Source organism: Euprymna scolopes, chromosome 13, assembly GCF_053919585.1.
Source record: "Euprymna scolopes isolate OS-2025 chromosome 13, ASM5391958v1, whole genome shotgun sequence".
Taxonomy (NCBI): Eukaryota; Metazoa; Mollusca; class Cephalopoda; order Sepiida; family Sepiolidae; genus Euprymna; species Euprymna scolopes.
The window spans coordinates 55,704,190-55,729,817 of record NC_136494.1 but is presented as its reverse complement, the minus strand read 5'-3'; the positions used below and the strand labels follow the sequence as shown (position 1 = coordinate 55,729,817).

General features: G+C 29.0%; 1 protein-coding gene across 2 annotated transcripts in view; it reads left to right on the top strand.

Moving 5' to 3' along the window:
• Nucleotides 1-25,628, top strand: part of LOC145292035 (uncharacterized) — a 108,081-nt gene that overhangs the window by 65,000 nt on the left and 17,453 nt on the right. Inside the window, exons 3-7 of one of the 2 annotated variants that reach the window (XM_080138059.1) lie at nucleotides 4,527-4,547; nucleotides 11,145-11,240; nucleotides 11,846-12,007; nucleotides 13,233-13,358; nucleotides 14,436-14,656. In XM_080138059.1, coding sequence (XP_079994185.1) covers nucleotides 4,527-4,547; nucleotides 11,145-11,240; nucleotides 11,846-12,007; nucleotides 13,233-13,358; nucleotides 14,436-14,656 — 626 coding nt within the window. The remainder of the gene's footprint in view (nucleotides 1-4,526; nucleotides 4,548-11,144; nucleotides 11,241-11,845; nucleotides 12,008-13,232; nucleotides 13,359-14,435; nucleotides 14,657-25,628) is intronic. The other variant, XM_080138060.1, reaches the window with a different exon arrangement.

The window sequence follows — 25,628 nt, the reverse complement described above, 5'->3', positions numbered from 1 at the left end:
GCTTTGTAAATATCACGTGAGCAAGTAATAGGCTTAATACTTATTGCAAAATGACAGCAGAAGCAAATTGACGGCATAGAAGTTTTGAAAACGGACATTCGATTAACATCAGTCAAATAAGTTGCAAACGGAACTTTTTCTTTTCGAATGCTGTGACTTTTATATTGCTTTGTACGTTGCCTTTTATTATTCAAGTCTAATTAAAATGTCACTTAATCGATGGTGTTTTCATATTAGATTAAGAATACCCAACCGTTTGTATTTGTTTCAACTAAAACCGTTATCAGTAATTGACGCAAAGACGATGGTAGAGCTGAAACATATCTATTACATTTATTTGGAAATAGTATAAGTTTTCCCTTGTTAGATATCGGTAAAATACGTGTTGTGGTTTGAAAAACTAAAAATAGCTTAAATGTCGTTAACCAAACAAATTAATATAATTTTACATTGTATGCAAAACAATATCTCTAAAAAAAAACTAGAAACATTTAATTAGTGATGTACGAAAAAGCATTGGCGTATTTTCTATTAATTTTTGACTACGATGAATCGTCATTGAAATTTTAATTACAGGTATTTTTTTGTGTAACGGACATTTACATCATATAAAAAATGCACTCAGTTGTTGTCAATTGACAAAACGATGAGTATGGCAAACTGATGCTCTAAAGTATGTTTAGGATTGCAACCCCTCGTCTCTAAAAGATTTTCCAATTAACTACGATTGTCGATGACTAATCGATTACGAGACAATATGCGCAAGGTTTTTCTGCAGCTGTTTTCGTCGACATTAGTCGCGATAAAATATTACCTTTTCTCTTCCTTGCGACACCGAATTACATGATTGTCACAAAACACAATATTAACTCTCTGAATTCAATACAGATTATGCTACCTCTGTTCAATCTTAAGGACATATGGAATATTTATTTATCACGACGTAAGTTCAAATTAAATGTAATAAAAAAATAAAAAATGCTCATAATAAAGTCGTCTTATTGGGAACAGAAACCGACAAACGTAAGTTCTCTCACAGTGGTGCAAATTTTGTAACGATAGTTTTATTATTGTGGGTGCGCCCGATCGCTTAATTTGTTTAAGATTGTGACGCATCGAGTGTGATGGTTGGACGATCAACACTACTCACTTGGACCAGAATTCAATTATGTTTTCAATATGTCCATTTCTCTAACACGTGGTTGTAAATATTTTTGTTCGTAAAAATCTTCCTTAACATGTTTGTTAATGCATTAATATTTCTCAAAATGAAAATGTTGAAGAAGTTCATTCAAAAGTTCCTCGATCCGAGTCCAGGTTTGACAAACCTTCAAATTTAAATGAGGATTTACCGATCTAAAGATATATCGCTGCTGGAATTTTGTATTAAACTTTCACCGGTCGTTATGTGACAGACCAATAAATGTCCTTCGTTGCTGCGATAAAATCTTATTTTCGAGCTTTCAAAAACTGTTCCCATCATGTTGATACTCTTTATTATCACTTTAATGTTATTCATTTTTTATTTGGCGTTAAATTATATTTTCATGTTGAATTACGATTGCCGCTTAATTTTTCATGATAGTGTATATCAATTCGTTCTGTATTATTTGCGTCACGGACCATCAAGTTCACATTTCTATGATTTTCATTTATATGCACTCGACGCCGATCTTTGTTTTGTCTTTTTACAATTTCATATATTTTTCTCTAAAACTAATATTACTCTATGTGATAAATTGATAAGTTTTCAACGACATCCAAAGCTCATGCATTTATTGATATATCAGTACTTTTCTGTAATATTAAAATATGTCTTATTTCTGTTAACGTAACAATACATTCAGTGGATTGCAATCATTTAACATTTAATCCAACACCGTCTGTGCCTGACGATATTTTGGTAGTAATTGGTTTATCCTTCGGTTAATGAATTGATAACGTATCTCTCTATCTATCTCTCTCTCTGTCTATCTCTCTATCTATCTATCTATCTATCTATCTAAATATCTTATACATTCATATATATATATATATATATATATATATATAAATGTATTTTTCTATTTATAATATTAATCTGTTCTATCCAACTTCTCTATATATACATTAAATTTATTTATTTGTGCAACTGTATCTAACTTCCTTCTGATCTCTCTTAATTCAACAACCAATTGCTATATCTCTTCATCTATGTAATATATATATATAAATATATATATAAATATATATAAATATATATATACATATATATATATAATTATTTATCCACTTGGTTGTTTATTTTGTGTAACAATTTTCTTTGCTATGTTTTAGATATCTAATTAGTATAGTTCATGTATCCATCTAAGATATTTATCTAATATATCTATCTAATATGTACATATTTTTTAATCACCGATTACCATGGTGATAATCAAATATTAAGACTCCTAGTGTTCACAGGTAACAAAAATTGGACAATTACATTGAAGATACTGCGAAGGCTGCCATAAAAAATTATCTCTCTCGGCTAAGAAAATTTCTCGCACAAGCTAGTATCCTCTATCTCTATCCAGCTACTGTTAGCCATTGAAGTATTGTAAGATCCGGACTGGAGCACTACTTAGGAGTCTCTCCCCTCTTTGACACAACCCAATAAAGAATTAATTTAATTTAATAGTCCCTGAACTGTCCATTAAGTGCATCCCTTGTTCAATCGTCCAGTCCAGTGTTGTATCAAATACTTCTATGAAAGGTGTTCCTACCAATATGTTGCTCTGGTGCATCATCAATGTAAATACACCTGACGAACTCGACCATCAGCTTGTTCTATATCTTCACTGTTGAGGTCCCCTGATGTGTTAGGGCTTTCTACTCTAAAAGTTTTAACCTGTCCTTGCTTCCTGTATACTTTACTGTAGCATGCACAAATTTAAATGTTATGTGAGAAAACATCTCGTTACATAACTAACCATCTAGGGTGCACCTATAAATCTGGCCACTAATTCTCAGTTGCTACTAACGTATTAGTTGCAATGTGCTTTGTTTAGGATGAATCAAAGTATATATAGAGATTTCGAGTCTCGCTAGATTCAACCACTCTAATGAGATAACGAAAGCGTGTCAGTGGATAATTAGATTTTAAAGACAATACAGTGATGAGACGAAAAATCGGAATCGGGAATCCGAAAAATCAGACTATTTGAGCGTATCGGAATAAGGTGTGCATATTTTCCGATGCCAAAACGATTATTTTAATTGTTCTTTTTATTTTAATGTGTTTAAAGCAAAATCTTCCTTTGCTGGTAATAATTATGACAAAATAATAAATATTTATTGATTTTTAACTACTAGTAAAACTAAAATCGATAGATGATCACCCACAAGTGTATTTTATTTTCGTCTCGGAAAATATCTCCACATTTAACATGCGTTTTTGCAGTAATCAGGGAAGGGAAGAATAACAACTCTATAGTTAAATATTAAGAGATGCATAAAGAATCGAAATCGGAATCGGTAATTGTATCGGAATCGTGAATTTAGTACGGAATCGGTAATTTTATCGGAATCGTGGAAAATAATTGGAATCGTCCTATCACAACAATATATATATATATATATATATATATATATATATATATATATATATATATATATATATATATATATATATATATATATATATATCGTTTCTTTGCTGGATCGTTCATATTTCTATCAAAATCGAACTGTGGTTACACAGTTATCTTTTGTGTTGTATCTGTTCTAGAAACAGTTTAACTCATACTACAGTCATGATTATGACTGAAAAATATTCATTTCTAATAAAGTAATTAAATTACTCCCTTTTTCTTTACTGATTTAAATTTAAAAAAAAACTGCATAAAATCATTTGTGACGGACATTATCGTTTTCATAATAAAAACTCATTATTTTATTTTTATTTATATTACTACATCGGTTTTTTAGACAGGGAAATGTTATCCTTTTCGTCCATATTTCGATTATTGTTCGTATTTCTTTTATATTCACAACGCTTCTGTTTCTGTGCCCTTATGTCGACGGTCAACATTAGGTCGAATTCCTCATTCAGTTGTAAAGTTGAAAGTTCCTGTTTCAATAGTCATTGTTACTTAATTTATATCATTCGGGGCTCACATTCATGTTTTGCGTAATTCGCTCGCAAAATAGCATCATATAAATCAATACATGGCAATACAAACAAACGGACACTGTGGAAATCTGTTTCTCTGTTCAGTGTTGATCTCAGCACGATTAATGAACACCTAAAATTAGTGCAGCGGCAGAATCAGTTTCAACATAAAAAATACATCAAGAAAACAGTTCTTTTCGAATACATAAAGAGAAATAGTTTTATTTCCTCATTCATTCTTATAATATTTTATTCTTATTAACCCTTTCGCTCTGTCTTTCTGCCCCCCTCCCTCTTTCTTTCTCTCTTACTCTTTCTGTTTCTATCACAATCGCCTTTTATTGATTGTTTGATCAATGTTACTTATTTTCATTTGCTTTTCTCCTCACAGGAAACGGATACGGTCACTCATGTAAGACCTCCTAAAATTCCGATCTTGCTATTATTATTATTATTATTATTATTATTATTATTATTATTATTATTGTCATGTTGTGAACTACTCTGTTAACAATCAGTAGTGATTTTTTTAAATATTATTTTGTTCATTTTTTGTTATTACATAATCACAAAACATTCTCATCAATTTCGGCATTATTTGCTAGAGAACGGTGTTTTTAATATTATCTTATGTAAACGTCATTTGTCGATTTTCAAATTCAAATCATGTTCATTTCCTCTTCTGATATAAAATACTACATTGCTATTCCTTAGCTATTTCTGGATTCTGTGCTAACCTTACTGGAGAGACCAGCACAGTTAAAGATGAGTGTTTAATGTGAACTATGTATTTTAAAATATAGCTGAGCGGAATTTTTTCCTATGATGATTTTTATATCAGAGATAATGTTGTTGAAAGGAAGCCGATTTCTGAAAATGTAAACAAAAAATATACGCACGACATGAATATGAACCAATACTATTAGGTTGGTGCAAAAGTAATGTCGTTTTTAACGTTCAACTTCGTGTCAAAAAACGTCATTATTTTTGCACCAACCGAATACTTTGTGCCGTCTTTCAACATGCCAAAGCCTGCTTGCTCTGTCCATATCACTTCTCGAGTGAACATATTTCCCTACAATATAGTCCAGTATTCAACCAAAAACGTATTCAAGACTATCCTGTATGGAGCCTTTCTTTGTCCTACCATTTTCCTGCACGGAATTACGGAAATTCTTTTATTTGTTGCCAATAAGTTTGATTTGATTTGATGTACAAGCATCTTTGACGGACGATAGAAGAATAAAACGTTACAGCCAATAAAAGTTCCCGCAAAAAAATCACAACCAAAATGCAACACAATGGCTACAAGTGAAGCTGTTCATTTCAAGGGAGATCGATATATTGATGAAGAAGGAATCTGCGACAAATTTAAGTCATATCAAATTTAGGTAATATGATTCAAGTTGTACTATCCTTAAATCCATGCTATTAATAATCCAGATATCACTTGATGTTTTAGCTTCACGAAACTCATATACGGAAAATCCTAAACTTTGTTATTTCAAATCATTCGCTATGTCACACAAATTTACAAAACAACTATCTACTATATATTGATCACACTTTCATTCCATATTAATTATATTGTATAATTAGTTGCACATTGCCAGATGACCCTTTGAACATATACACTCGCCAAGGAATATCCGGCACACCTATGACACCTGATTTGAAATTATAACAAAAGCACAAATAAATTTCAGTTAATGTCTCATTTTACCACCAACGTTCAGTCATGAAAACATGCTGTTTTATCACCATACAGTGATATGCAAGGAAACTTTGATGTGCATCCCATCAGTAGGAGTTGTAATCCTCAATTGGCTTTACACTCACCGGTCCTTAAACTGTCGATTTTATCGCTAAGTATATTTTAACGACAATATATACCTCAACAATCTCCGAGTAATTTCTGAATTTTGAGCTATGCTGACCGTTTTCGAACGGTCAGTATAGTCCAAATTTGACGCATTGCAACATCCAAATATGCTTGCAATATCTATAAAACAAAAACTATTGAACATTTATGAGAGAAACTTTGTGGACAAGACAGGTATAGAATGGTTATTTGTACTAAATATTATACAAAATTGTGAATGTTTCAAAATTATGGCATTTGGGGTCAGTAACCCATAAAATTACATATAGTTAATGGATTTCATTATATTCAGAACATTGTTGAGTTTACAGTTATTTTTGCAAACATCATCTGTAATTAACACTCTTATATTCTTCTATAGACTAAATTAACCGGCTTTTTATCTTTCTTTCTAATTAATTGCTCAGACAAATTCTTCATGGTTTTCTGTGGTTATGTAATGACATTAATCATTATATTTTTTGTTTGTCTTTTTCAAAGAAAGGAAACAAACATATAATTTTAAACCCTTCTCTGTGACGGATTCATCGTCTAAAATATAGTATCAGATAACTGAATGCAGTTGTCGAGGCATTGTAGGTTTCAAGAAATTAACAATAACTAATGCACCACTAAAATTCAACAAAATAAACTCACAAAAGCCAAAAATATAAACTGACTTTTCTCGCTTTTTGTTGTAAAAGCACAAACATAACAATTTTACAGTACGTGTTTAAACAATCCTGATAGGATATCCATTATAACTTTCGGCATTCCCTTTCTTTAATAGTGGCTTTAAGTAGTTTTATTTATTTTTTATTTGTAAATAACTGAGTGGAAGCAAAACGAGAACTTAAGCTTTTTACTTACTTTTCTCATTTTATTATAATTAATTTAGTTTTGTTTTATTTTTTGCAAATTTATTTTTCTCAATTATTTTATTATTTTAAATTTTGTTTACATTTCCTTTTTATTTTTGGCAGTTTAAGTTTTGAATGATTTATTTATTTACTCTGCATGGATTTCACCCTTTTGATACTGTTTTTATATTCAACCCAACAATGTTAAAGCCATTTCCGTATAGCATTCTTACCATTCTCTCTCTCTCTTCCTCTTTATATATATATATATATATATATATATATATATATATATATATATATATACACATGTCTATAATATATATATATGTGTATATATATATATACATGTCTATAAAATATATATATATATATATATGTGCGTGTGAGTGTGCGTGTGTGTGTGTATGCATATTGCCCTATTCCTATCTCTCGTGAAGTTCAGACTCAACTAAGACGCATGCCAGCTTTACCTATTGATTGATGACTGTTGGCTTTTTGTTTATACACCCGTGAAAATGAAACGAAATGCTTTTATTTCATAAAACATTTTTGTTGCTAATCATTTTTCATTCACAATAATCAGCCGTCATAACTATCAGATCATCATCATAATCATAATTACCTTTCATTCACTTTCTGCTCTTCCATTTTCTGTATCGCATATCAGTGATATAATGTATGTAATTTATCTTGGGCCATGTTAGGATGTTTAGGGACAAGTAAAAGATTTTACCATTGCAAGAAATTATGTTTTGATGAATAAAGGAAATTAAATGACTTATCTCGATCAAGTTGAGTATTTGTTTTCCAAATCTATAAGAGGTGCGAAGTAATAAAACGAGAGAGATATACTGAGAGAAGGAGGAAACTAACGAAAAAAAAGCGACACACATAGTGAATCAGCCAACCAGTCTTCGTTGGTTGTTATACGTATTGGCCAGGTGTTTCTGTCTATTCTACTGTGATTTAAAGATGCTTGGCAACGACATATTTCATAATCTACGAACACCATACGGAGACCAAAACATCAGGAAAAATTTTGCTTTAAGACGCCAATAACTGCGAATTGACAACAACAGTGCGAATACAACAAGTGAATTATTCAAGCGGCACTTGCTTCATTAGCAGATAATACTTTCTTAGAGCTGAGAATTTATTTGTGAATTTAGAAAAGTCATCTTAATGAATTGTTTTTGTCTTCTCTGATCTTGATTTGTCTTTTTTTTTTGTCCATCGTTAATTTTACAGCTGAATGATGTAGTGAAATGATACTACAGTTAGTCATCATCATCATCATCATCATCATCATCATCATCATCATCATCATCATCATCATCATCATCAACAACAACAACAACAACAATAACAGCAAATACTTCTTCTTCTCTTTTGTCTCTTTTTTCATCTTAACTTTTTTCTTTTGATCATCACCTTTCATTTACTTCTCGATTTTTCCCTCTCGCTGTTAATCTTCTCACTTCTCCTTCATCCTCTCCTTAAATATGTATATGTATATATATGGTTGTGTGTGTGTTTGTGTGTGTACATATATAGATGTACATGTATATATATACATATAAACATCAACGTATAGAAACGAATTCCATCATCATCCATATTCGAATATGTTTTATTTCTTCATATTCCTAACCCATAGTCTCATCATAAATATTCGTGCATGTCCTACTCGTGTACAGGCAATATAATATGTCAATTGATTCATTTACATTTTCCCCCTTTCTATTATGCTCTAATCATTTTCGACTTTATTTGCTCCCAGTATGCAACATGTTTAAAAAATTATAAAATACAACAATACATGTCATTATCTATCAAGTTTATTTTTTTATTTCAATAATGATTCAAATCCATAAGCAATTGACACCCATTTTTTGCTATCAATACATTTTTTAAAACTTCTTGTAAATTAATCATTTTGACAAACACTATCTGTTTATATACTTAATCCAACAAGGAAATCGGACTAGCAATTGGCATGTTCAAAATAGCCGTGTGTCTTCGTTCAATACAATTGCAACCTTTATTAGGAAGAAAAACTAAGGATTCTGCGTTCTAGTTGGATTAATATAATTACATTATATGAAATATTTAAGTAAAAAGGTTTAAACAATTTTTGCATCAATAAAATAATTATCTTTGAAGTAAAATAATATCGAACCATTTACATGATGGGTTAAATAATATTATATGAATATCATATTGATTTTGCCTTTGCCCAGATACATGCAAACTATAATAGAAAAATAAATATATTAAAAAAGCACACAAAAAGGGAATCCATAACGCCTTTCATTATTTCTCACGTGATTTATTTCCATTGCGCAATAGAAATAAAAGAAAACGGTTTTATATTTTATTCCAAAATCCATTGCAAACATAGTGGTAGTAGTTTGTGGAATTGGTGACAATTTAATTTTGAATGTGTTGTAGAGACGCCTACTAATTAACATAGGCGGGTGAGTGAGATATATAAAGGTATCAATCACCAATACTCTGGGAGTCCGGCAACAACCGTCAAATAGGCAAGACGCTTATGCTGCCTCCAGTAAGATATACAACACGCCACCTGCGGGAATATCTCCAACTGAAGTATATCTGAAGACATGTAAATATGTATATAACTTTTCTTTCTAATATATAATTGTATACCTTTACTTCCCGTGTTCTTGTTAATTATTGTGCAGACACAACAGAATGATAAATGTATTCAACAAACTGGTTATGATTGAAGAGACACATAATACTTTTTTTCTGATAAGTCTAATGGAGAGAAACGTATAGATTTTATTTTTATCATATATACTGCACCCCATAATTTAAATTATCTAGCGTATGTGTGCATATACATTATATTAATATCATATAAAAAGAACTTTGTGAATATAAGTGTGAGTTTGTTTCATATAGACAGTGAAACGATCGAAAGGATTTTATGAAATGTCACTCAGATGCATATGTGTATGGCAGTTTTCTTACATAAGTTTAGCATTGTAAAAATCCAATGAAAGAAGGAGCAGGCGTTTTTTTTACCAAAGTTAACAACTTATACAGCCTAACATCACAAGTTCATTTAAGTTTCATACCACACAAGGAGAAAGGCCCGACACATAAAATAAATAGTTGCTTCTTTGATATAAAAGGAGGGCGTTCGAAATGAATGTTCCAGATTAAAGCGCAATCGAACCATGATACTTAACTTATTCATTTTAAACTCAAGTTCAAGTTATTATAACGCACAAGAAAAAGACCAAGCATATGAAATTAATAGTAAATCCTTTAATTTGACAGAGGCGCGTTCGAAATGAATGTTTCTGTTTACATCACAACTGAACCATGATGCTTGACTTTTGCGTTTGAAACTTTAATTCAAGCCATTATTTATAAAATTCATTTTATATAATACAACAGTAGGTTTTCTACAGTGCAATGTAAACTGCAATTTATTGTGGACTAAGTCATTTCGAAAAAGCATGTCCTGGTGCACCGCAATGGGTCACAAACTAGAGCGAAAAAATGGTCGATTCCACCGATTAAAATATGGGACTATGAAAAACTCGTTCATTATCATTCAATCCAGGGCAACGTCGGATGTCTCTGCTAATCTCTCTCTCTCTCTCTCTCTCTCTCTCTATATATATATATATATATATATATATATATATATATATATATATATATATATATAGAGAGAGAGAGAGAGAGAGAGGTAGGTAGATAGATAGATAGATACACCTAATTATATAATGATTAGCTATCTATACTATATTTTCAGAGCCTTTTCTTGGACATGCTACTAAAGACAGGAGTTAATGTGGTTTTAAAGTCACAGGTTTAATTTCACAGTAACATCTGATTTCAATAGTAACGATGCTTTATTACAATAAAGTTATAATGTATTATGAATAAAGATATACTATCCTCTTACTGACGTAATTGTTTTTATTTCTTATATAATAATATATATTTCTGTATATGTGTATAGCAAAATATACAGAGTATCTTCTTTTCTACTCTCATATCAAACAGTAACTGATATGCAACATATGAATATATTTTTGTCTTTAATTATATCAATTGATAATGATATTCGAAAGATTTCGAAAATTTATTTTGTCTCCTTTGTTTTGTATATATTCGAGCCGATACTTTAATCGATGTTAGACAGATATGAAACTTGTTTTTATTTTGTGTTTTCTGTTATCGCATTCATTTGTTAAAAGACAATTTTACTCAATCCGGAATTCTTTCTGTTCTTTTCTTTCAGGACTTGAATAACGAGACGATTAATCATTTGGATGCGGAAAACCGTAGACAAACACTTGAGGAAGAACTTGAATTCCAGAAAGACGTGCATGCCCAAGTGAGTATAATCACACAAACGCACGCACACACGCACACACACGCACACACAAATGCATATATATATATATATATATATATATATATATATATATATACATATATATATTTATATATATATATATATATATATATATATGAATTATAAAAAAGACAACAACAATCCCTTGACTGCAATGTTATTATTCTTACTTGATTATATAAGTAAACACACGCCTGTTGAGTAAATTCTATTTAAAAATAAATAAATTAATTATTTAACTAACAGCATATAATTATATAAATTCATTATAAACAATCATGACGTCATGTAGCATTTTTAACAAAAATGTTGTTAAGTAATTTGTGAATACTAATCAACTGTTTTGTAATTTAATTGCACCTTTTAAAAGTAGAATGTCTCTCTCTCTTCTGAATAATGAGAGAATAATAAACACAATGAAGAAACACACGCGAAAAAACAATGGCATTGTTTGTACTTAAATGTTTACATTGGCCGATCAATTCTTTTTTCTAAAATTTTTCCAACTTAAATCACTATGCTTTCGAGATAGAATCGTAACGAACTTTACTGATTGAGTACATGTTTTGTCTTTTCCTTCATAGGAACTGAAAGAACTCGCTGCATTGGCTTATCGCGACACAACTGCCGAAAACCGTGAGTTCTGGAGAAACGAACTGGCCCAGGCAATCCGTGACATCCAACAAGAGTATGACGCTAAATGTGATCAGATGAGAGGCGATATCGAGGCTTACTACAATCTTAAGGTGAGATGTTTGATTTTATATTTTCCTAAAAAATCGGATATCATATGACAAAACATCAATCATTAGCAAATATATATGGTTAGTTAGTGGACTACATACATCTGTTCTGCGATAATAATTCACAATCGGTTTATGAATGTCTCCACGTTATGCATATTTCGCTAGAAGTTAAATACCTAACCTGCTCAACTATGTTAAATTGAAACTTATTTTTAGCGTATTATAGTGATAGAATCCGCTAATGGTAGCTGCTTCGGTGCATAGTATTATATAAGATCAATCCGGTAATTGAGAAAACGATGGCTGTCAATATTACAATGGGTCAAACAACAATGGCTCTCAGCAACATAAATACAACAGTCACAATTCCCGAGGTCAAAATTTAAAGAGAATCATTCAAGGGGATAGCGTATCTGAGTTACTGTTTCTTGGCGATAAAGCCGCTAAGTAAGCTATTGAATTCCTGAATGTCAACAACCTGAACTAGTTCCGCCAACAAGACCCAAACAAAAAAAGTCAACTTCATTGGTTTTATGCCAGCTCAAACATTGACCTCAGTTGACTTTTGCAGATTGTATATAGCTTTTTCAAAGAATGCAGTTTGACTGTGGCAAATATGTCAAGTGCTCCTATTGATTTTTGAAAAAAAGACCCATGCAAAAAACTTACATTTGATAAACTGACTGATAAAGCTACGGGATAACTTTTTCATTGATTTACTTCAACACGCCAACGTGAAAAACATGACAAAACTACACTTCTTTACAGAGAATAACAAAGATTATATATCTGTCACTCTGATGCAAACACTATTTTATTTAAAACTATTGTATTATTATGTATGTATAGTATGAAGTCAGTGTAGTATAGGCGGCAATACTATGGAGTGTAGTATGCCTGCATATTCGAAATGATATTTATTATTTTAATATATATAGTGTGGTATTTTTTTAGTTGTTATGATGCTGTCCTCCCATTAATTATTTCCTCCATTTTGTGTGTGTGGGAGGACGATAGTAAATCATTTGTTTGTTCGTCACAAACTCAACCCCTTAGTGTATCATCACAAAACGGACAATTTTTCAGTGCCGTCGTGATCAATGTATTTTTATTTTTGTTTCTGTGTATAATTTCTTCACGTTCAATTATATGGCGCTTTTCTATCATGCTTTTTCTCATCCTCACAATCTTTTCTTTCCTCAAAATTGTCCTTCCTTTTTTGCAGGTTCAAGAATTCCGTACAGGAGCGACTAAACAAAATATGGAAGTTACACGTAATAAGGAAGAAACTATTAAATTGAAGAGCAATATGACCGAAGTGCGTAACCGTCTTGCAGATTTGGAAGCCAGGGTATGTATGTGTTTACAGACAAATCAGCATAGATACAAGCTGGCATTTCTAGCATAATTTACACGTAGTTAGGCGCACACATTCTTAAGAATAATATTTTACAAGAACAACTAAAACTTACATTAAAATACATATAATTATTTTTATTATTATTAAAATAATAAAAAATGCAAAATGATATTTTCTGCATTGAAAAATCTCATTCATGTCATAAATTTATTAAGAAATAAAATATTATTTTGATGATGACATAATATACTTAGAAATATAGAAATTTAGAAAAAAACAACGCACTTATTTTGCAATAAAAGAGTCTATATTTACTTGCAACTTCATTGAGCAAAGTTAAATAGCAGATCGGTTTGAATGTCGGAAAAATAAGCTCCCAAAAAAAGAATCTTGAATTGAATCAAAGATAAGTTTATGAGTTCTACTAGGACAATCTGAAATTTAGTATCAGAATAAAGGCTGCATTTTCTTCGAGTTAAAAAGCAGCATGAAACTAAAGTAACATTGAACAACATTGAGAAGATTTACCTACTATTAGTGCATCAAAAGTAGACAGTGGTATATACATCTCTTCTATCAATGGGTGAAAGATTTTGGTTGAGCGGCGATAATCCAAATTCCTCTTAAGAAGGAGGAGGTAATGCCTAAAATTATAACTGCTTCACTCCAATCCTAAAGCTATTCTATACCATAAGTTCAATACATTCTTATTTAACCTATAGGATTTTTTTTTGATTTGACACAATATCTAAGTCCTATGGTAGTTGTAAATCGGATTAGTGCAAAACTGTTTATTATATTTTAAGTCTAAAATATGCCACTAACCACGGAAAAGTGTCGTCCATATTGAACAGCGCACTTAGTAAAAGTGGCATAATAAATACGTACATAATAAATCTTTAAATCAGTAAACACACGTGACAATTTAATAGCTAATTAGAAAATTAGTTGTTGTTAACTTCTGCGCCACCGTTTCCTTTTTTATACCTTGCATATATTTTGTAAAATCTTAATTCACAATCGAATTTTCAACTGATGATGTGTTTTTTTGTTTGTTTGTTTTTTTAGAATGCTCAATTAGAAAGAACCAATCAAGATTTGTTGCGCGAACTGGAAGAAAAGGACAGACAGAATGAACTTGAGAGCTGCCAGTACAAAGAAGAAATAACCAAACTTCGTGGTGAAATGGAAAGCATTCTCAAGGAGCTCCAGGATTTGATGGACATCAAATTGTCCCTAGAATTGGAAATTGCTGCCTACAGAAAATTGTTAGAAGGTGAAGAAAGCAGGTAAGAGATTCCTTTTCAATCTGCTAACCAACTTTTGAATAATTAAAATAATTATTTTTTGAAATTATTGATCTTCAGTTGCAGAAATGCGTTCCAGTATGTCTACCAGGAAATATTTATTTTTGCTTAAACATATATATATATATATATATATATATATATATATATATATATATATATATATATATATATATATATATAATTTTATTCATGTCTTTGATCGTTATTTTTTATCGCATAAACGCTTATATATAAGATCAGAGCGAATTTCTATAACGACTGAATAAGAGATACGACTAGATATGCATCGCGGACAACGAACAAGAATTGATTATGAATTTACAAACTAAATTATGTTCATTTTATTTGTTCCATTTTAATTTTGTATCTAATAGTCAGGTTTATGATTATTTTGTTTACAGATCTTTTTATTTTCAAGTACTAATCTTGTATAAATATTTTGCTAATAACTAAACCATTTTTGTAATACAAATTTTCAATTATGAAAACATTTCTTTTTTAATGTTTCTAACTTTTTCTTTCAGTTCATTTAAAAACATTTTAACCTAAGTCTAATTTTGAATATGCGTTATGTTTTAAGATTTTTTAATGTTTCAATTGACGTTTCTTTTTATTTGTCATTCTATTTTTCGTTAACGACAAATGAATTTTTGTTTGAAATTTTAAAAGGGAATATAAACCGTATATACTCGTGTATACATCGTACTTTGAAAGTCAACTTCCGGGTCAAAATCTTGAAAAGTGATCAACATATACATGAGTAATAGTTGTATTATGTTTTGATCAAAGTATGCACCACGAAAGAGGAGAAGCAGCTCAACAGTTTTGGGCATCCGATATATGTTTGGCTGTAAAAACAAGGTCGAATTGCATATCATGTCGACTTATACACGATTATATGTCGTATCTGTGTTCATTGTTTGGAGTATAAAAGCAATTTATGATTCTCTAGATTATTGAACAATAGTATTCAAACCAAATGAAACTTGCTAACCGATATAAATTATACATTCTCATATACTTTAAATTACTCTTCATTATATATGTGCTATTAATACTGTTTTAAACTTGGTGTAAAATATATCCAAAAAGGGGATTTTTTTTCATCGGCACATAGAAAATATTTATGAAAAATATATTTACAATATTAATTTGCTAACAGGAGTTACTCTAAAACATTAGATTAAGATTACGATTTTAAACGGTTATATCAGAGAGATGATTTTTAAATTCAGATTATCTGAAAAAAAACTTATTTGTGAAGAGTCGCTGTTTTTTTGAAAATTTCAAGCTAAATCTATGACGGCCAACATTTAATTATAATTATAATTTAGTTCAAATGTTAAAAAGAATCAAAGTCTTAATAAGATGATATCAGTTTTATAATAATTTTGGCTAAGTCAACATAAGCTTATTATTTATTCTGAAAAGATTCAAAATTAAAATCATTTGTTTAAACTTAAATAGACATTCAAGAACGCATTTCTAATTTGTGAATCATTATTTGTTATTGAAAATTGTATGTTAAAGGTTAAAAATATAAATAGAAAAATGCTCTGACACGTGCTCTCTTTTCGTATTATTTAACATGTTTAACAAATACTATATAATTACTTAGCATAAAGGAGTATTGTGAAAATCATGCAGGAATGACACATATTCGAAAAATACCCTGGGATAAGCATATGTATGTATGTATGTATTTTGATTGAATTTTAAATAGCCGGACTGATTTTTTAATCAGGTACAATTGCTTCTCTTTCGTGTACTACGTTCTTACTATAATGCAAGTGTTCATTATATGATGAGCATGTTATTAATTATTAGAAAATCATATACCTTAAAATAAGCGCGTATTTATAAATCGCTGTCAGAACACAATTCTGCAGTTATTGATATAATACAATACACGAGAACATCAACTTTATTGGGCAAAGTAGCAAAATGCAAAAGGCTATCTCAAAAGAGAATGTACATTCATATATTGTTTGAATATTTTTGATATTGTACGCATCGTGACTACCTTCTCTAGTGGGTCTTCTGTTGAGACGAATAACAGCAATATTCTCTCGTGATTACAAATCGTATTCGAGCACTGTTATTGCTAGACTATTTATGAGATAACATTAAGCAGCTGCATTAAGGTTGCTATTTTAGGCCTGTTAAGACTTTTGTTTTGAACCCGATAATTTTATTCAATAATTTCGCCATGGAAGAGCTGCTTAAGAAGTCGCTCGTCGGCTATTATCACAATGTGCCATCCCCACTGTAATCTATACGCTAAATATGATCAATTTTATTCTTTGATATCAAACTTGTTCTAACACCTTAACATTAATAAGAAATGTTTGCGAACGGACGCCAAGGATTCTCCTTGGGCATTGTTGCTGGCAACGTCTAAGTTAATTTCTGTATTTGAGGTTTCATATAAAGAAGAGCGAATAGCAAGAATAAATTGCAGCCTTTGATCTTAATTGTCTCTGTAGTTTAACAAAAGTAGTCTTGGCATTTACTCACGAGTGTATCAGCCATTCATAGTGTGCTGTCCTGGTGCACAAAGTTTCCGACAATTTTCAACTTTTGGCTATAAACGTAGACCAAAAGTCATTAATAGAGCTCTCTAGATGCTGATTGGTACAATACGATTGGTATCTAGATTGATCTCCCATCTAAACAAGGTGCATATGGTTTGAAAAATACGCACTTCTAAACCTCAGATGAGAGCCGTTGGTATACAACAAATCACGAACCAAATTCGTGTTTGCATTAAGGCGTCTATTATGGTATGGTTAATGAATAAATCACGGGGATAATCACCGAAATTCATACACAAACAGACACATACAGATATATATATATATATATATATATATATATATATATATACACACAGATAGAAATGAATAGATCGATAGATCAATAGATCGATACATATATTGGAGGTAATTATTGAAAATGAGTATAATATCTTAAATCAACCCTCAAATAAGATTCGGACACTTATTGTTATGTTTGCTTCAATCTTTTTCAATCCTATGCATTTAGAATTACAACATCGCAGTGCAAGTTTTAATATTGATTCGTGATAATTATTATTACTATGGACATTTAATACGAATTTTGTTCTAAAAGTTATTCAGATTAACTTGTAAAATTAACACACGTTAAACATTTCAATTTAATATGGAACGAGAAATAACGTTTTGTTTGGCATGTGTCAGTGCAATTTTCTTCATTTCACGTTGTCCTTATCAATTGAGAAAACAAAGATACATTATTATGCCATAAAATATTAAATAATCGCTTTTATAAACAACTATTAAAAACAACATTTTCTCTTCATATTTTTATAATAGTTAAATACGTTCATTTAACAGTAATCTATTGCATGCCACTTCAAAAGATTTCAATGTATTTTAATTATGAATACGTGAAGCGCAAGAAAAATAAAGCAAGTCAAATCAGTTGAACGCGTTCGCACAAAGAATAACGTATTTAGCAAGGTCTGAACTGCAAAGGTTTTATCATTTCATTTGATCCATAAAATTGAGTTCAATAAGTTTTAATTTGGACTCATAGAAAATTTGAGATACTAAAGTTATTTTCCTATTTATTTACATAGTTAGACACTGAGAAAATCAAATAGTTTTCCTTCATTTTGTGGTATATATTCATTGTAATAAAATTATTTCTCAAACATTGGAAATCAACCAGAATTAACTTGATATTCGGCATTTTAAATGCTTAGAATTAGTTTAGAATAAGGCTATTTTCTTTTGTAAAGAATGCTAAATTTAATTTATGTTAGAAGCGAAACTCCAAAGTAATTTTATATGGTAAAATATATTTTCTTAAACAGATGTTCATTTTTGATTTGTTTTCAAAGCATAGGTAAATTACTATAATTGGATTGTGCTCCCAAACCAAATAAACACATTCAGTTCAATAAATCCTACAACAGAAACCTGATTTTTAAGAAAATTTATGACAAAACTGGGTTCATTCACATAAGAGCATGATTGGCTGATGAAGCCATAAATGCAGAAGGGTTTGACTTCATGAGTGGAGATGTTGAAATACACACCGGAAGCTTGAAGCTTAAACATATTACAAGCTACAACTAGACAAACTATTTTTAAGGCGATTCAATAGATTATATTACTCGATTCCTTTAGTCAAGCTTCTTTAAAGAACTATATCCCTTCCCGGAATATGTCAATAATAATGACCTTATTTATTAATTTACCAGAAAAAAGCATATGCATAAGCGACGAATAAGAATTTGTATTCAATATATATTTACATCCAGAGAATCATATGATATTTTTATAAATAATAATTGCTTTGAGGAATTTTTTACGAATATAATTTTGGAGAGTACATTTTTAATGGCTATTATAATATATGAGAGAAAATGTCTTTAAATTCCTTTGATACAAACATAAGTAAATATGTTATTCGATAATATGTTTCCATGCGAAAAATTAACGTAAATGAAAAAGCGAAAGAAACATGGCCTAATTTCTCAATCTGATTCATACACTGTTCTTATTTTGTTAGTTCATTTTCACTTTGATTTTAGATTGATTTTTGAACAAATTAAATGTATTAAAACGAAAGAAAGTGAACGAGAGTAGCCGTGACTAACTAGGGGTGTATTGTTTACACAGGAGAAATACGGAATGTTCAATTAATCGAACTCTATATTATTATTTTATCAATGCATTAGTATATATTATATAAAACCACTTAGAAAAAAGCTTAATTTAGATTCGATTAATACTCCGTATTTCTTTTTGACAGTCAACGGTGCTTCGTTTTATAATTGTCAGCTTATTCCCGGACCATAAACTATTTTAAAAAGATCTTTAAATAAAACGAAAAATAATGATGAATTGAATAATACGTTTATAAATAGAGATATTATATACATATACCCTATATGTATATATATATATATATATATATATATGTATACATGGTACATATGTGTGTATATCATGTATATATATATATATATATATATATATATATATATATATATATATATATATGAATTGTAGATATAAAATAAAACTATCTCATAAAATATTACTTGGTAATGGTACATATATCCGGTCCTTGTGTAACATCATATGTCTTTGTTGCCCGGCAGCTGACTTGTATGCTTTGCCACCAAAATAAAAGAAATATTCGTCTGAGAAAGAAACGTATTGTAATTGTTTCGAAACCTAACTGAAATTAAAGTGCGGCTAAGATATATTTATATAAATCTACAGAATTTATCTAATACCAGCGTGAAAATTTTTTAATACATATAATAATAAACGATTATCCAAATTATAGAAAACAATGAATTCACAGTTTTTATTGATTAAATATTTTAAAATAAATAATAAATGTATATTTTGTTATTTATTTTTATATCCTGGAGTTATTGCTGAAATTGTATTCATTTTCTATACGGGTTGAGTGTAAGTATTAATTATAAAAAAGCGTATTAATTATTTTGCATTGATGAAAAACTATTTACAGAATACTATTTTATTTTCTAAAATAGGCAATGGAGACAATGATGTTGTACAACATTCATTGAAATGCATGGGAATATATTCCTTAGAACATCTCACTTCTACTCTCATTCAGCTTTCTTTACGAAATAGAAAAAAAATGACGTAAAAAAACTATATGCATTAGGAAGACCTTTTGCTTCGTCGGGGTCACATATTTATTCCTTTCCTTCCAAAAAAGAATGAATTTGATGAATGTGTTTAATTAAGAACAAAAAAGAAAATGCAAATTTAAACGTAAAAACTATAACTAAGTACACACATAAGTACACGCATCTATACATAGATTTAGGGTATCTAATACAGAAACGTCTGCTTAAATACTCACTAACAGCAAACATCTTATGTAAATAGACACGTAATATATACATATTATATATATGTATATATATATATGTATATATATGTATATATATATGTATATAGTATGTAAATGTATTAATACGTATTTTTATGTGTATATGCGCTTGTAATTGTTTAATTATACTATTTACCTTTGCACACACACGAAGTATGTGCAATGTACAAAGCGGGCATTATACACAAGAAAAAGGAACACACATTTAGGAGATTTAAAATAGACGTCGACAAAACATAATAACAGACGTGAGTTGTTTGTCGATCCAACCACGAATACAACAAATGAACACACGGTTGAAATGACCATTTGTTTTTGTTTTTAAATGTGAAATACGAAACAATATAACATTATGAAATCATCATCGCAGACATAATACTGACGCTAATTTATAATTCAACAATGTTTGTCCGTATTTGTAAATGTATTTGTATATGTATCCTTTCCATATGTGTATAGATGTATACAGGCGTTTATAAACATGTAAAATCATGAATACGGATACACTCACACGTATATATGTATAATTATAGATGGTTGTATTGTAAGCATATAGGTCAATACTTATATAGCTATATATGTATATATATACTATACTACTGCTAGTTAAATGTTGTATGTGTATATCGTGAAAAATGCTTAAGTATCTTTTATTCACGCAAGCACACAAATAACGCCAAGATAGCTAATATATGGTTTATTTTGATGTGTACTTATTATTGGACTTTAGTTTTTTGTCGGATTTTCTTATCAACGAATAAACTTACTAATTATTAGTCTAATAATAAAATAATCATAAAATTAATTTTAAAATCTAATTAAAAGAATCGGTAGTTGTTTTCTACTAATTTTCATCGGCTTTCAACGTTGATTCTACTTTTTCAGTCAACTTCATTTGTCGCTAAACTGCAATAGCAACACCTTATCTTATGCTATATAAAGATAAACTAAAATTGCCATTAATTTTGTACAAAATAGTAAAAATCTAATATCAACCGATAGGTAGCTATGCAGACAGTAATTTCAAAGAATTACGTATATTGGTATAAGTTCATATCATATACATAAGGATAATTTATATATATAAAGATAATTCATATAATTTAATGTATCCTTGATGCGTACAGATTTATGTGTGTAATATTCATAAAAAGTTGACACATATTTGTAACACTTCGAATTTCGATGTAAAAACATTGTTTTATTTGATAACGTTTCATTAGTAATAGAAATGGTAAAATCTTTTATTCATGCTATAAATGGTAAAATATTAATTAGTAGTATTATAGATTTAAACTATGTGTATACACGATGGACTAAGATCAAGTTGTTATGGTTGATTCTGCTGTCCTTTGCGTTCAGCTGTTTTCGCACACATACAAGAGACGTCGATGATATAATTGGTATGTTCAATCATAGAAAATGTCACATATTTAAGGTTGAATTATTAGGTGTAATAATAATTTTTGTGAATAAAAATATAAAGAGGTAACTGTGAAAATAGTTTGTATGCCTCGAAAAGAATTAATTGCTCGTACTTCAGAAGCCGTGCTCTAATTGTTACACTCTATTAGAGCCGTATAGCTGTTTTTAGATCGTATTCAAATTGTATTTTAATAAATAACTGTGAAATTATACTTCCATATTAATCTCTTCATAAGAAAAAAATGAATATATTTTTCTACGGATTATTTATAACATTATTTTATTAGATGTATGCAATTATATATAACATTATTTATAACACTATTTTATTAGATGTATGCAATTATATATATATATATATATATATATATATATATATATATATATATATATATATATATATATATATATATATACCAACAAAGTGAAACATTATTTAATTGTATATCTTCGTCATAAGTGTATATAATAACGTAATCATCGAACTGTAGGATTGAAATTTTACTGGAATCATAGTCTTGAAAAACTTATGGCGTGTAGATAACGATCGCTTTATCTAATGCAAACCTTAATGCCTATAGTATAGAGTTAATGGCAAAGAACCATTTCCATCAAGACTACTTATATAAAAAAATTAAAGTAATGGATAATAAAACGTTAAGAGACATTTACTTACTTTTAAATAATGTGATATTTACTTTTACAAATTAAGTACACAAGATTGGAGCGTATATAAATAATGATGTACAGGGTCAAATTATAAATTACATACACATACAATCAGAATAATTTGTTGCACTTTTACAAATGTATTTGTACGTCAAAAACTGTTATACACAACAGAAATAAGAATAGAAAAGTACTTCTGTATTATGTTCTTATATTTTGATATATTCCTCAAATTAATTAAATTTTAAACGACCCACATATCCCATACCTATTTCCTTCCCAAAATAAATAACTATTTTCGATTTAAAAAAAAATAATGTCGTAATCGTCAAACTTATTAAGCTTTTCAAGTATACTATCGTTTCTGTATTTGTGTCTTCTGTACTTCGATATTTATTTTCCTCCGTCTTATTTCTCTTGTTGTGTCTGACTTCCCATCGCAATACCTACCAAGAAAATAATCAATTATATAATAATATTAACGCCATGTCACCACTTATTTTTGAGGAATTCTTTTTAAATCATTTATCGTTTTAATAATCCTTACATTTAAAAAGAAAAATTCATCAGATTCATTCTTAAAAATAAAATTATGAAAAATAAATAAAAAACAAGTCCATTATAGATTAAAGAACAAGATGTGTTTTATAATATAAACCAACCATGGTGACTACTAAGACAAGACATATCCTTCAGCAGTTAGCATCGTTGCTGTACTTAAAATAGACGCATCCGATGTTATATATATATATATATATACATATACATATATATACACATTTATATATATGTATATATATGTATATATATGTATATATATATATATATATATATATATATATATATATATATGTATGTATCAACGGAGGATATGTTATTGAGGTCTGAAAAATGTACAGAGAAGTAATATCTGCGAAAATAGTTTTGGAGAAAGTATATTACATCTAGTGGTTTTAAATTATTAAGAAATAATATTTCTATATAAACAACACATGGAACATTCTTCAATCAATCTGTTTAAAACACTTATTTGGTGTGATATTTTTAACGATGGACAAACAATCCAAGAAATGAATACTTTTCCCCACGACTATGTTCCCTATATTGCCTTAGATATGCATAAAGATGTATACATATACATAAAAATATAATTGTATGTATATGTAAATGTATATTACTTTGTATATATATATATATATATATATATATATATATATATATATATATATATATATATATATATATGCAAATATTTAGCCAGCATATTATTATTCAAACAATTTTGATTAAATTTACATAAACAAGTTTTGTTTGTTGGTCTTTTATTTAATTCGTTATTTACTCTGATCTCTTTTAAGATCAAGTGAATATTATGAAATTTATATACTCTTCTTTATTGGAAAGTACATCATTATGCTTCCCTCAGTACTTATTTTTAGCTTGATATTAAACACCAACCAAAGCGATCAATAAACAAGATGTTTTGTGTTTAGCCTATCAAAATTATTTGATAATATATATGCATATATATATATATATATATATATATATATATATATATATATGGTGCTATGTTATCATCTTTAAATTTTAATAATAAATTTGCGTTGGTCACCTTAAAGCTGGTTTCGATACGATGTAAAAACAGTGCTTACAGTGCATTTTATTTAATAAACATAATACAGCGACGAGAGGAGGGTTTCCATTCTTAATTAAAAAGTATATTCTAATTATGACTTTGAAATAAATGTAGCTGTTCTATGTCAGCTTTAAGTGTGATTCGTACATGTGAAGATAGACAACAATTTCTTGTAATATGTGACGCCGGCAAAAAGCGTTCATGTCCGTGAAAATTGTGCGGTATTATTGCTGGATTTTGCAATCTACACCTCAACCCTTGTCTCAAACATTCTGAAATTTACTATTTAATTGTTCTTTTGTTGAAGATTACAGATGCAGATTCTAACAGATTTGCTTGCCATTATTCTTTGAAGCTTAAGTCAGAATTAAGTATTTCATATCATATCACATATATATTAACTTGGAGCACGAAACTTCTGAATTTACTATAATATAATTATAATTTGAGATTTCCATATATAAATATATATATATATATATATATTCTTTGAATATACTTTTATTTACTTCAATTTTTTAATGTCGTATCAATATTTCAATATTGTAAAAGATTAATTGCGCCTCATATATAGAATGAGAATATGTGCTTTTTTATATTTTTGTACCTTAAAAAGACTTTTATAAAAGTATTCACAATAAGTGTTTGTAAATTCATGTTGGAAAAGCTGAACTTGAAAAGTACTTCCAATTCACGCATTTTAAAAAGAAATTAATTTGTTTCCTATTTACTTATTTGTATAAGGTTTAAATTGACATCCGGTACAAATGAAAACGAATAGTTTATTTTGAGAAAAAAAATATGAACAAAATCTATATATTTCCATAAATAATCTAACAGTTTTGTGTTTTTCTCATAATATCCACATAAAGTAGTTGTTATGGTGTAAACCGTTTTTTTTTAATCGACCCAGATGTTTCCTTTTTATTACAAAGGAAACAAATTAGCGTTTTTAAATGCCTTATTAGCGTTTTAAAGTACAGTTTCATCATTACTTTTTGGGGAAATGATTAATAAAAGATCGTAATCGATATGAAATTAGAGCGACAATTTTTTTCTGCTTTTGCGTAAAGTAAAAATGTTGCATATTTCAGTGTAATAATAAATTAGAATGTAAGACTTTAAAAAAGACATAAATAAACCAACAGAACACGAATGTTTATTAAATCTGACCATCTGTATGAAGCAAAAGAATTACAAGAATTGTTCACAGAAAAGAGGAAATAAGGAATACAGAAAAATTGCGATTTTACTTTAAATTTATGAATATACATTTAGCTTCGATCGATT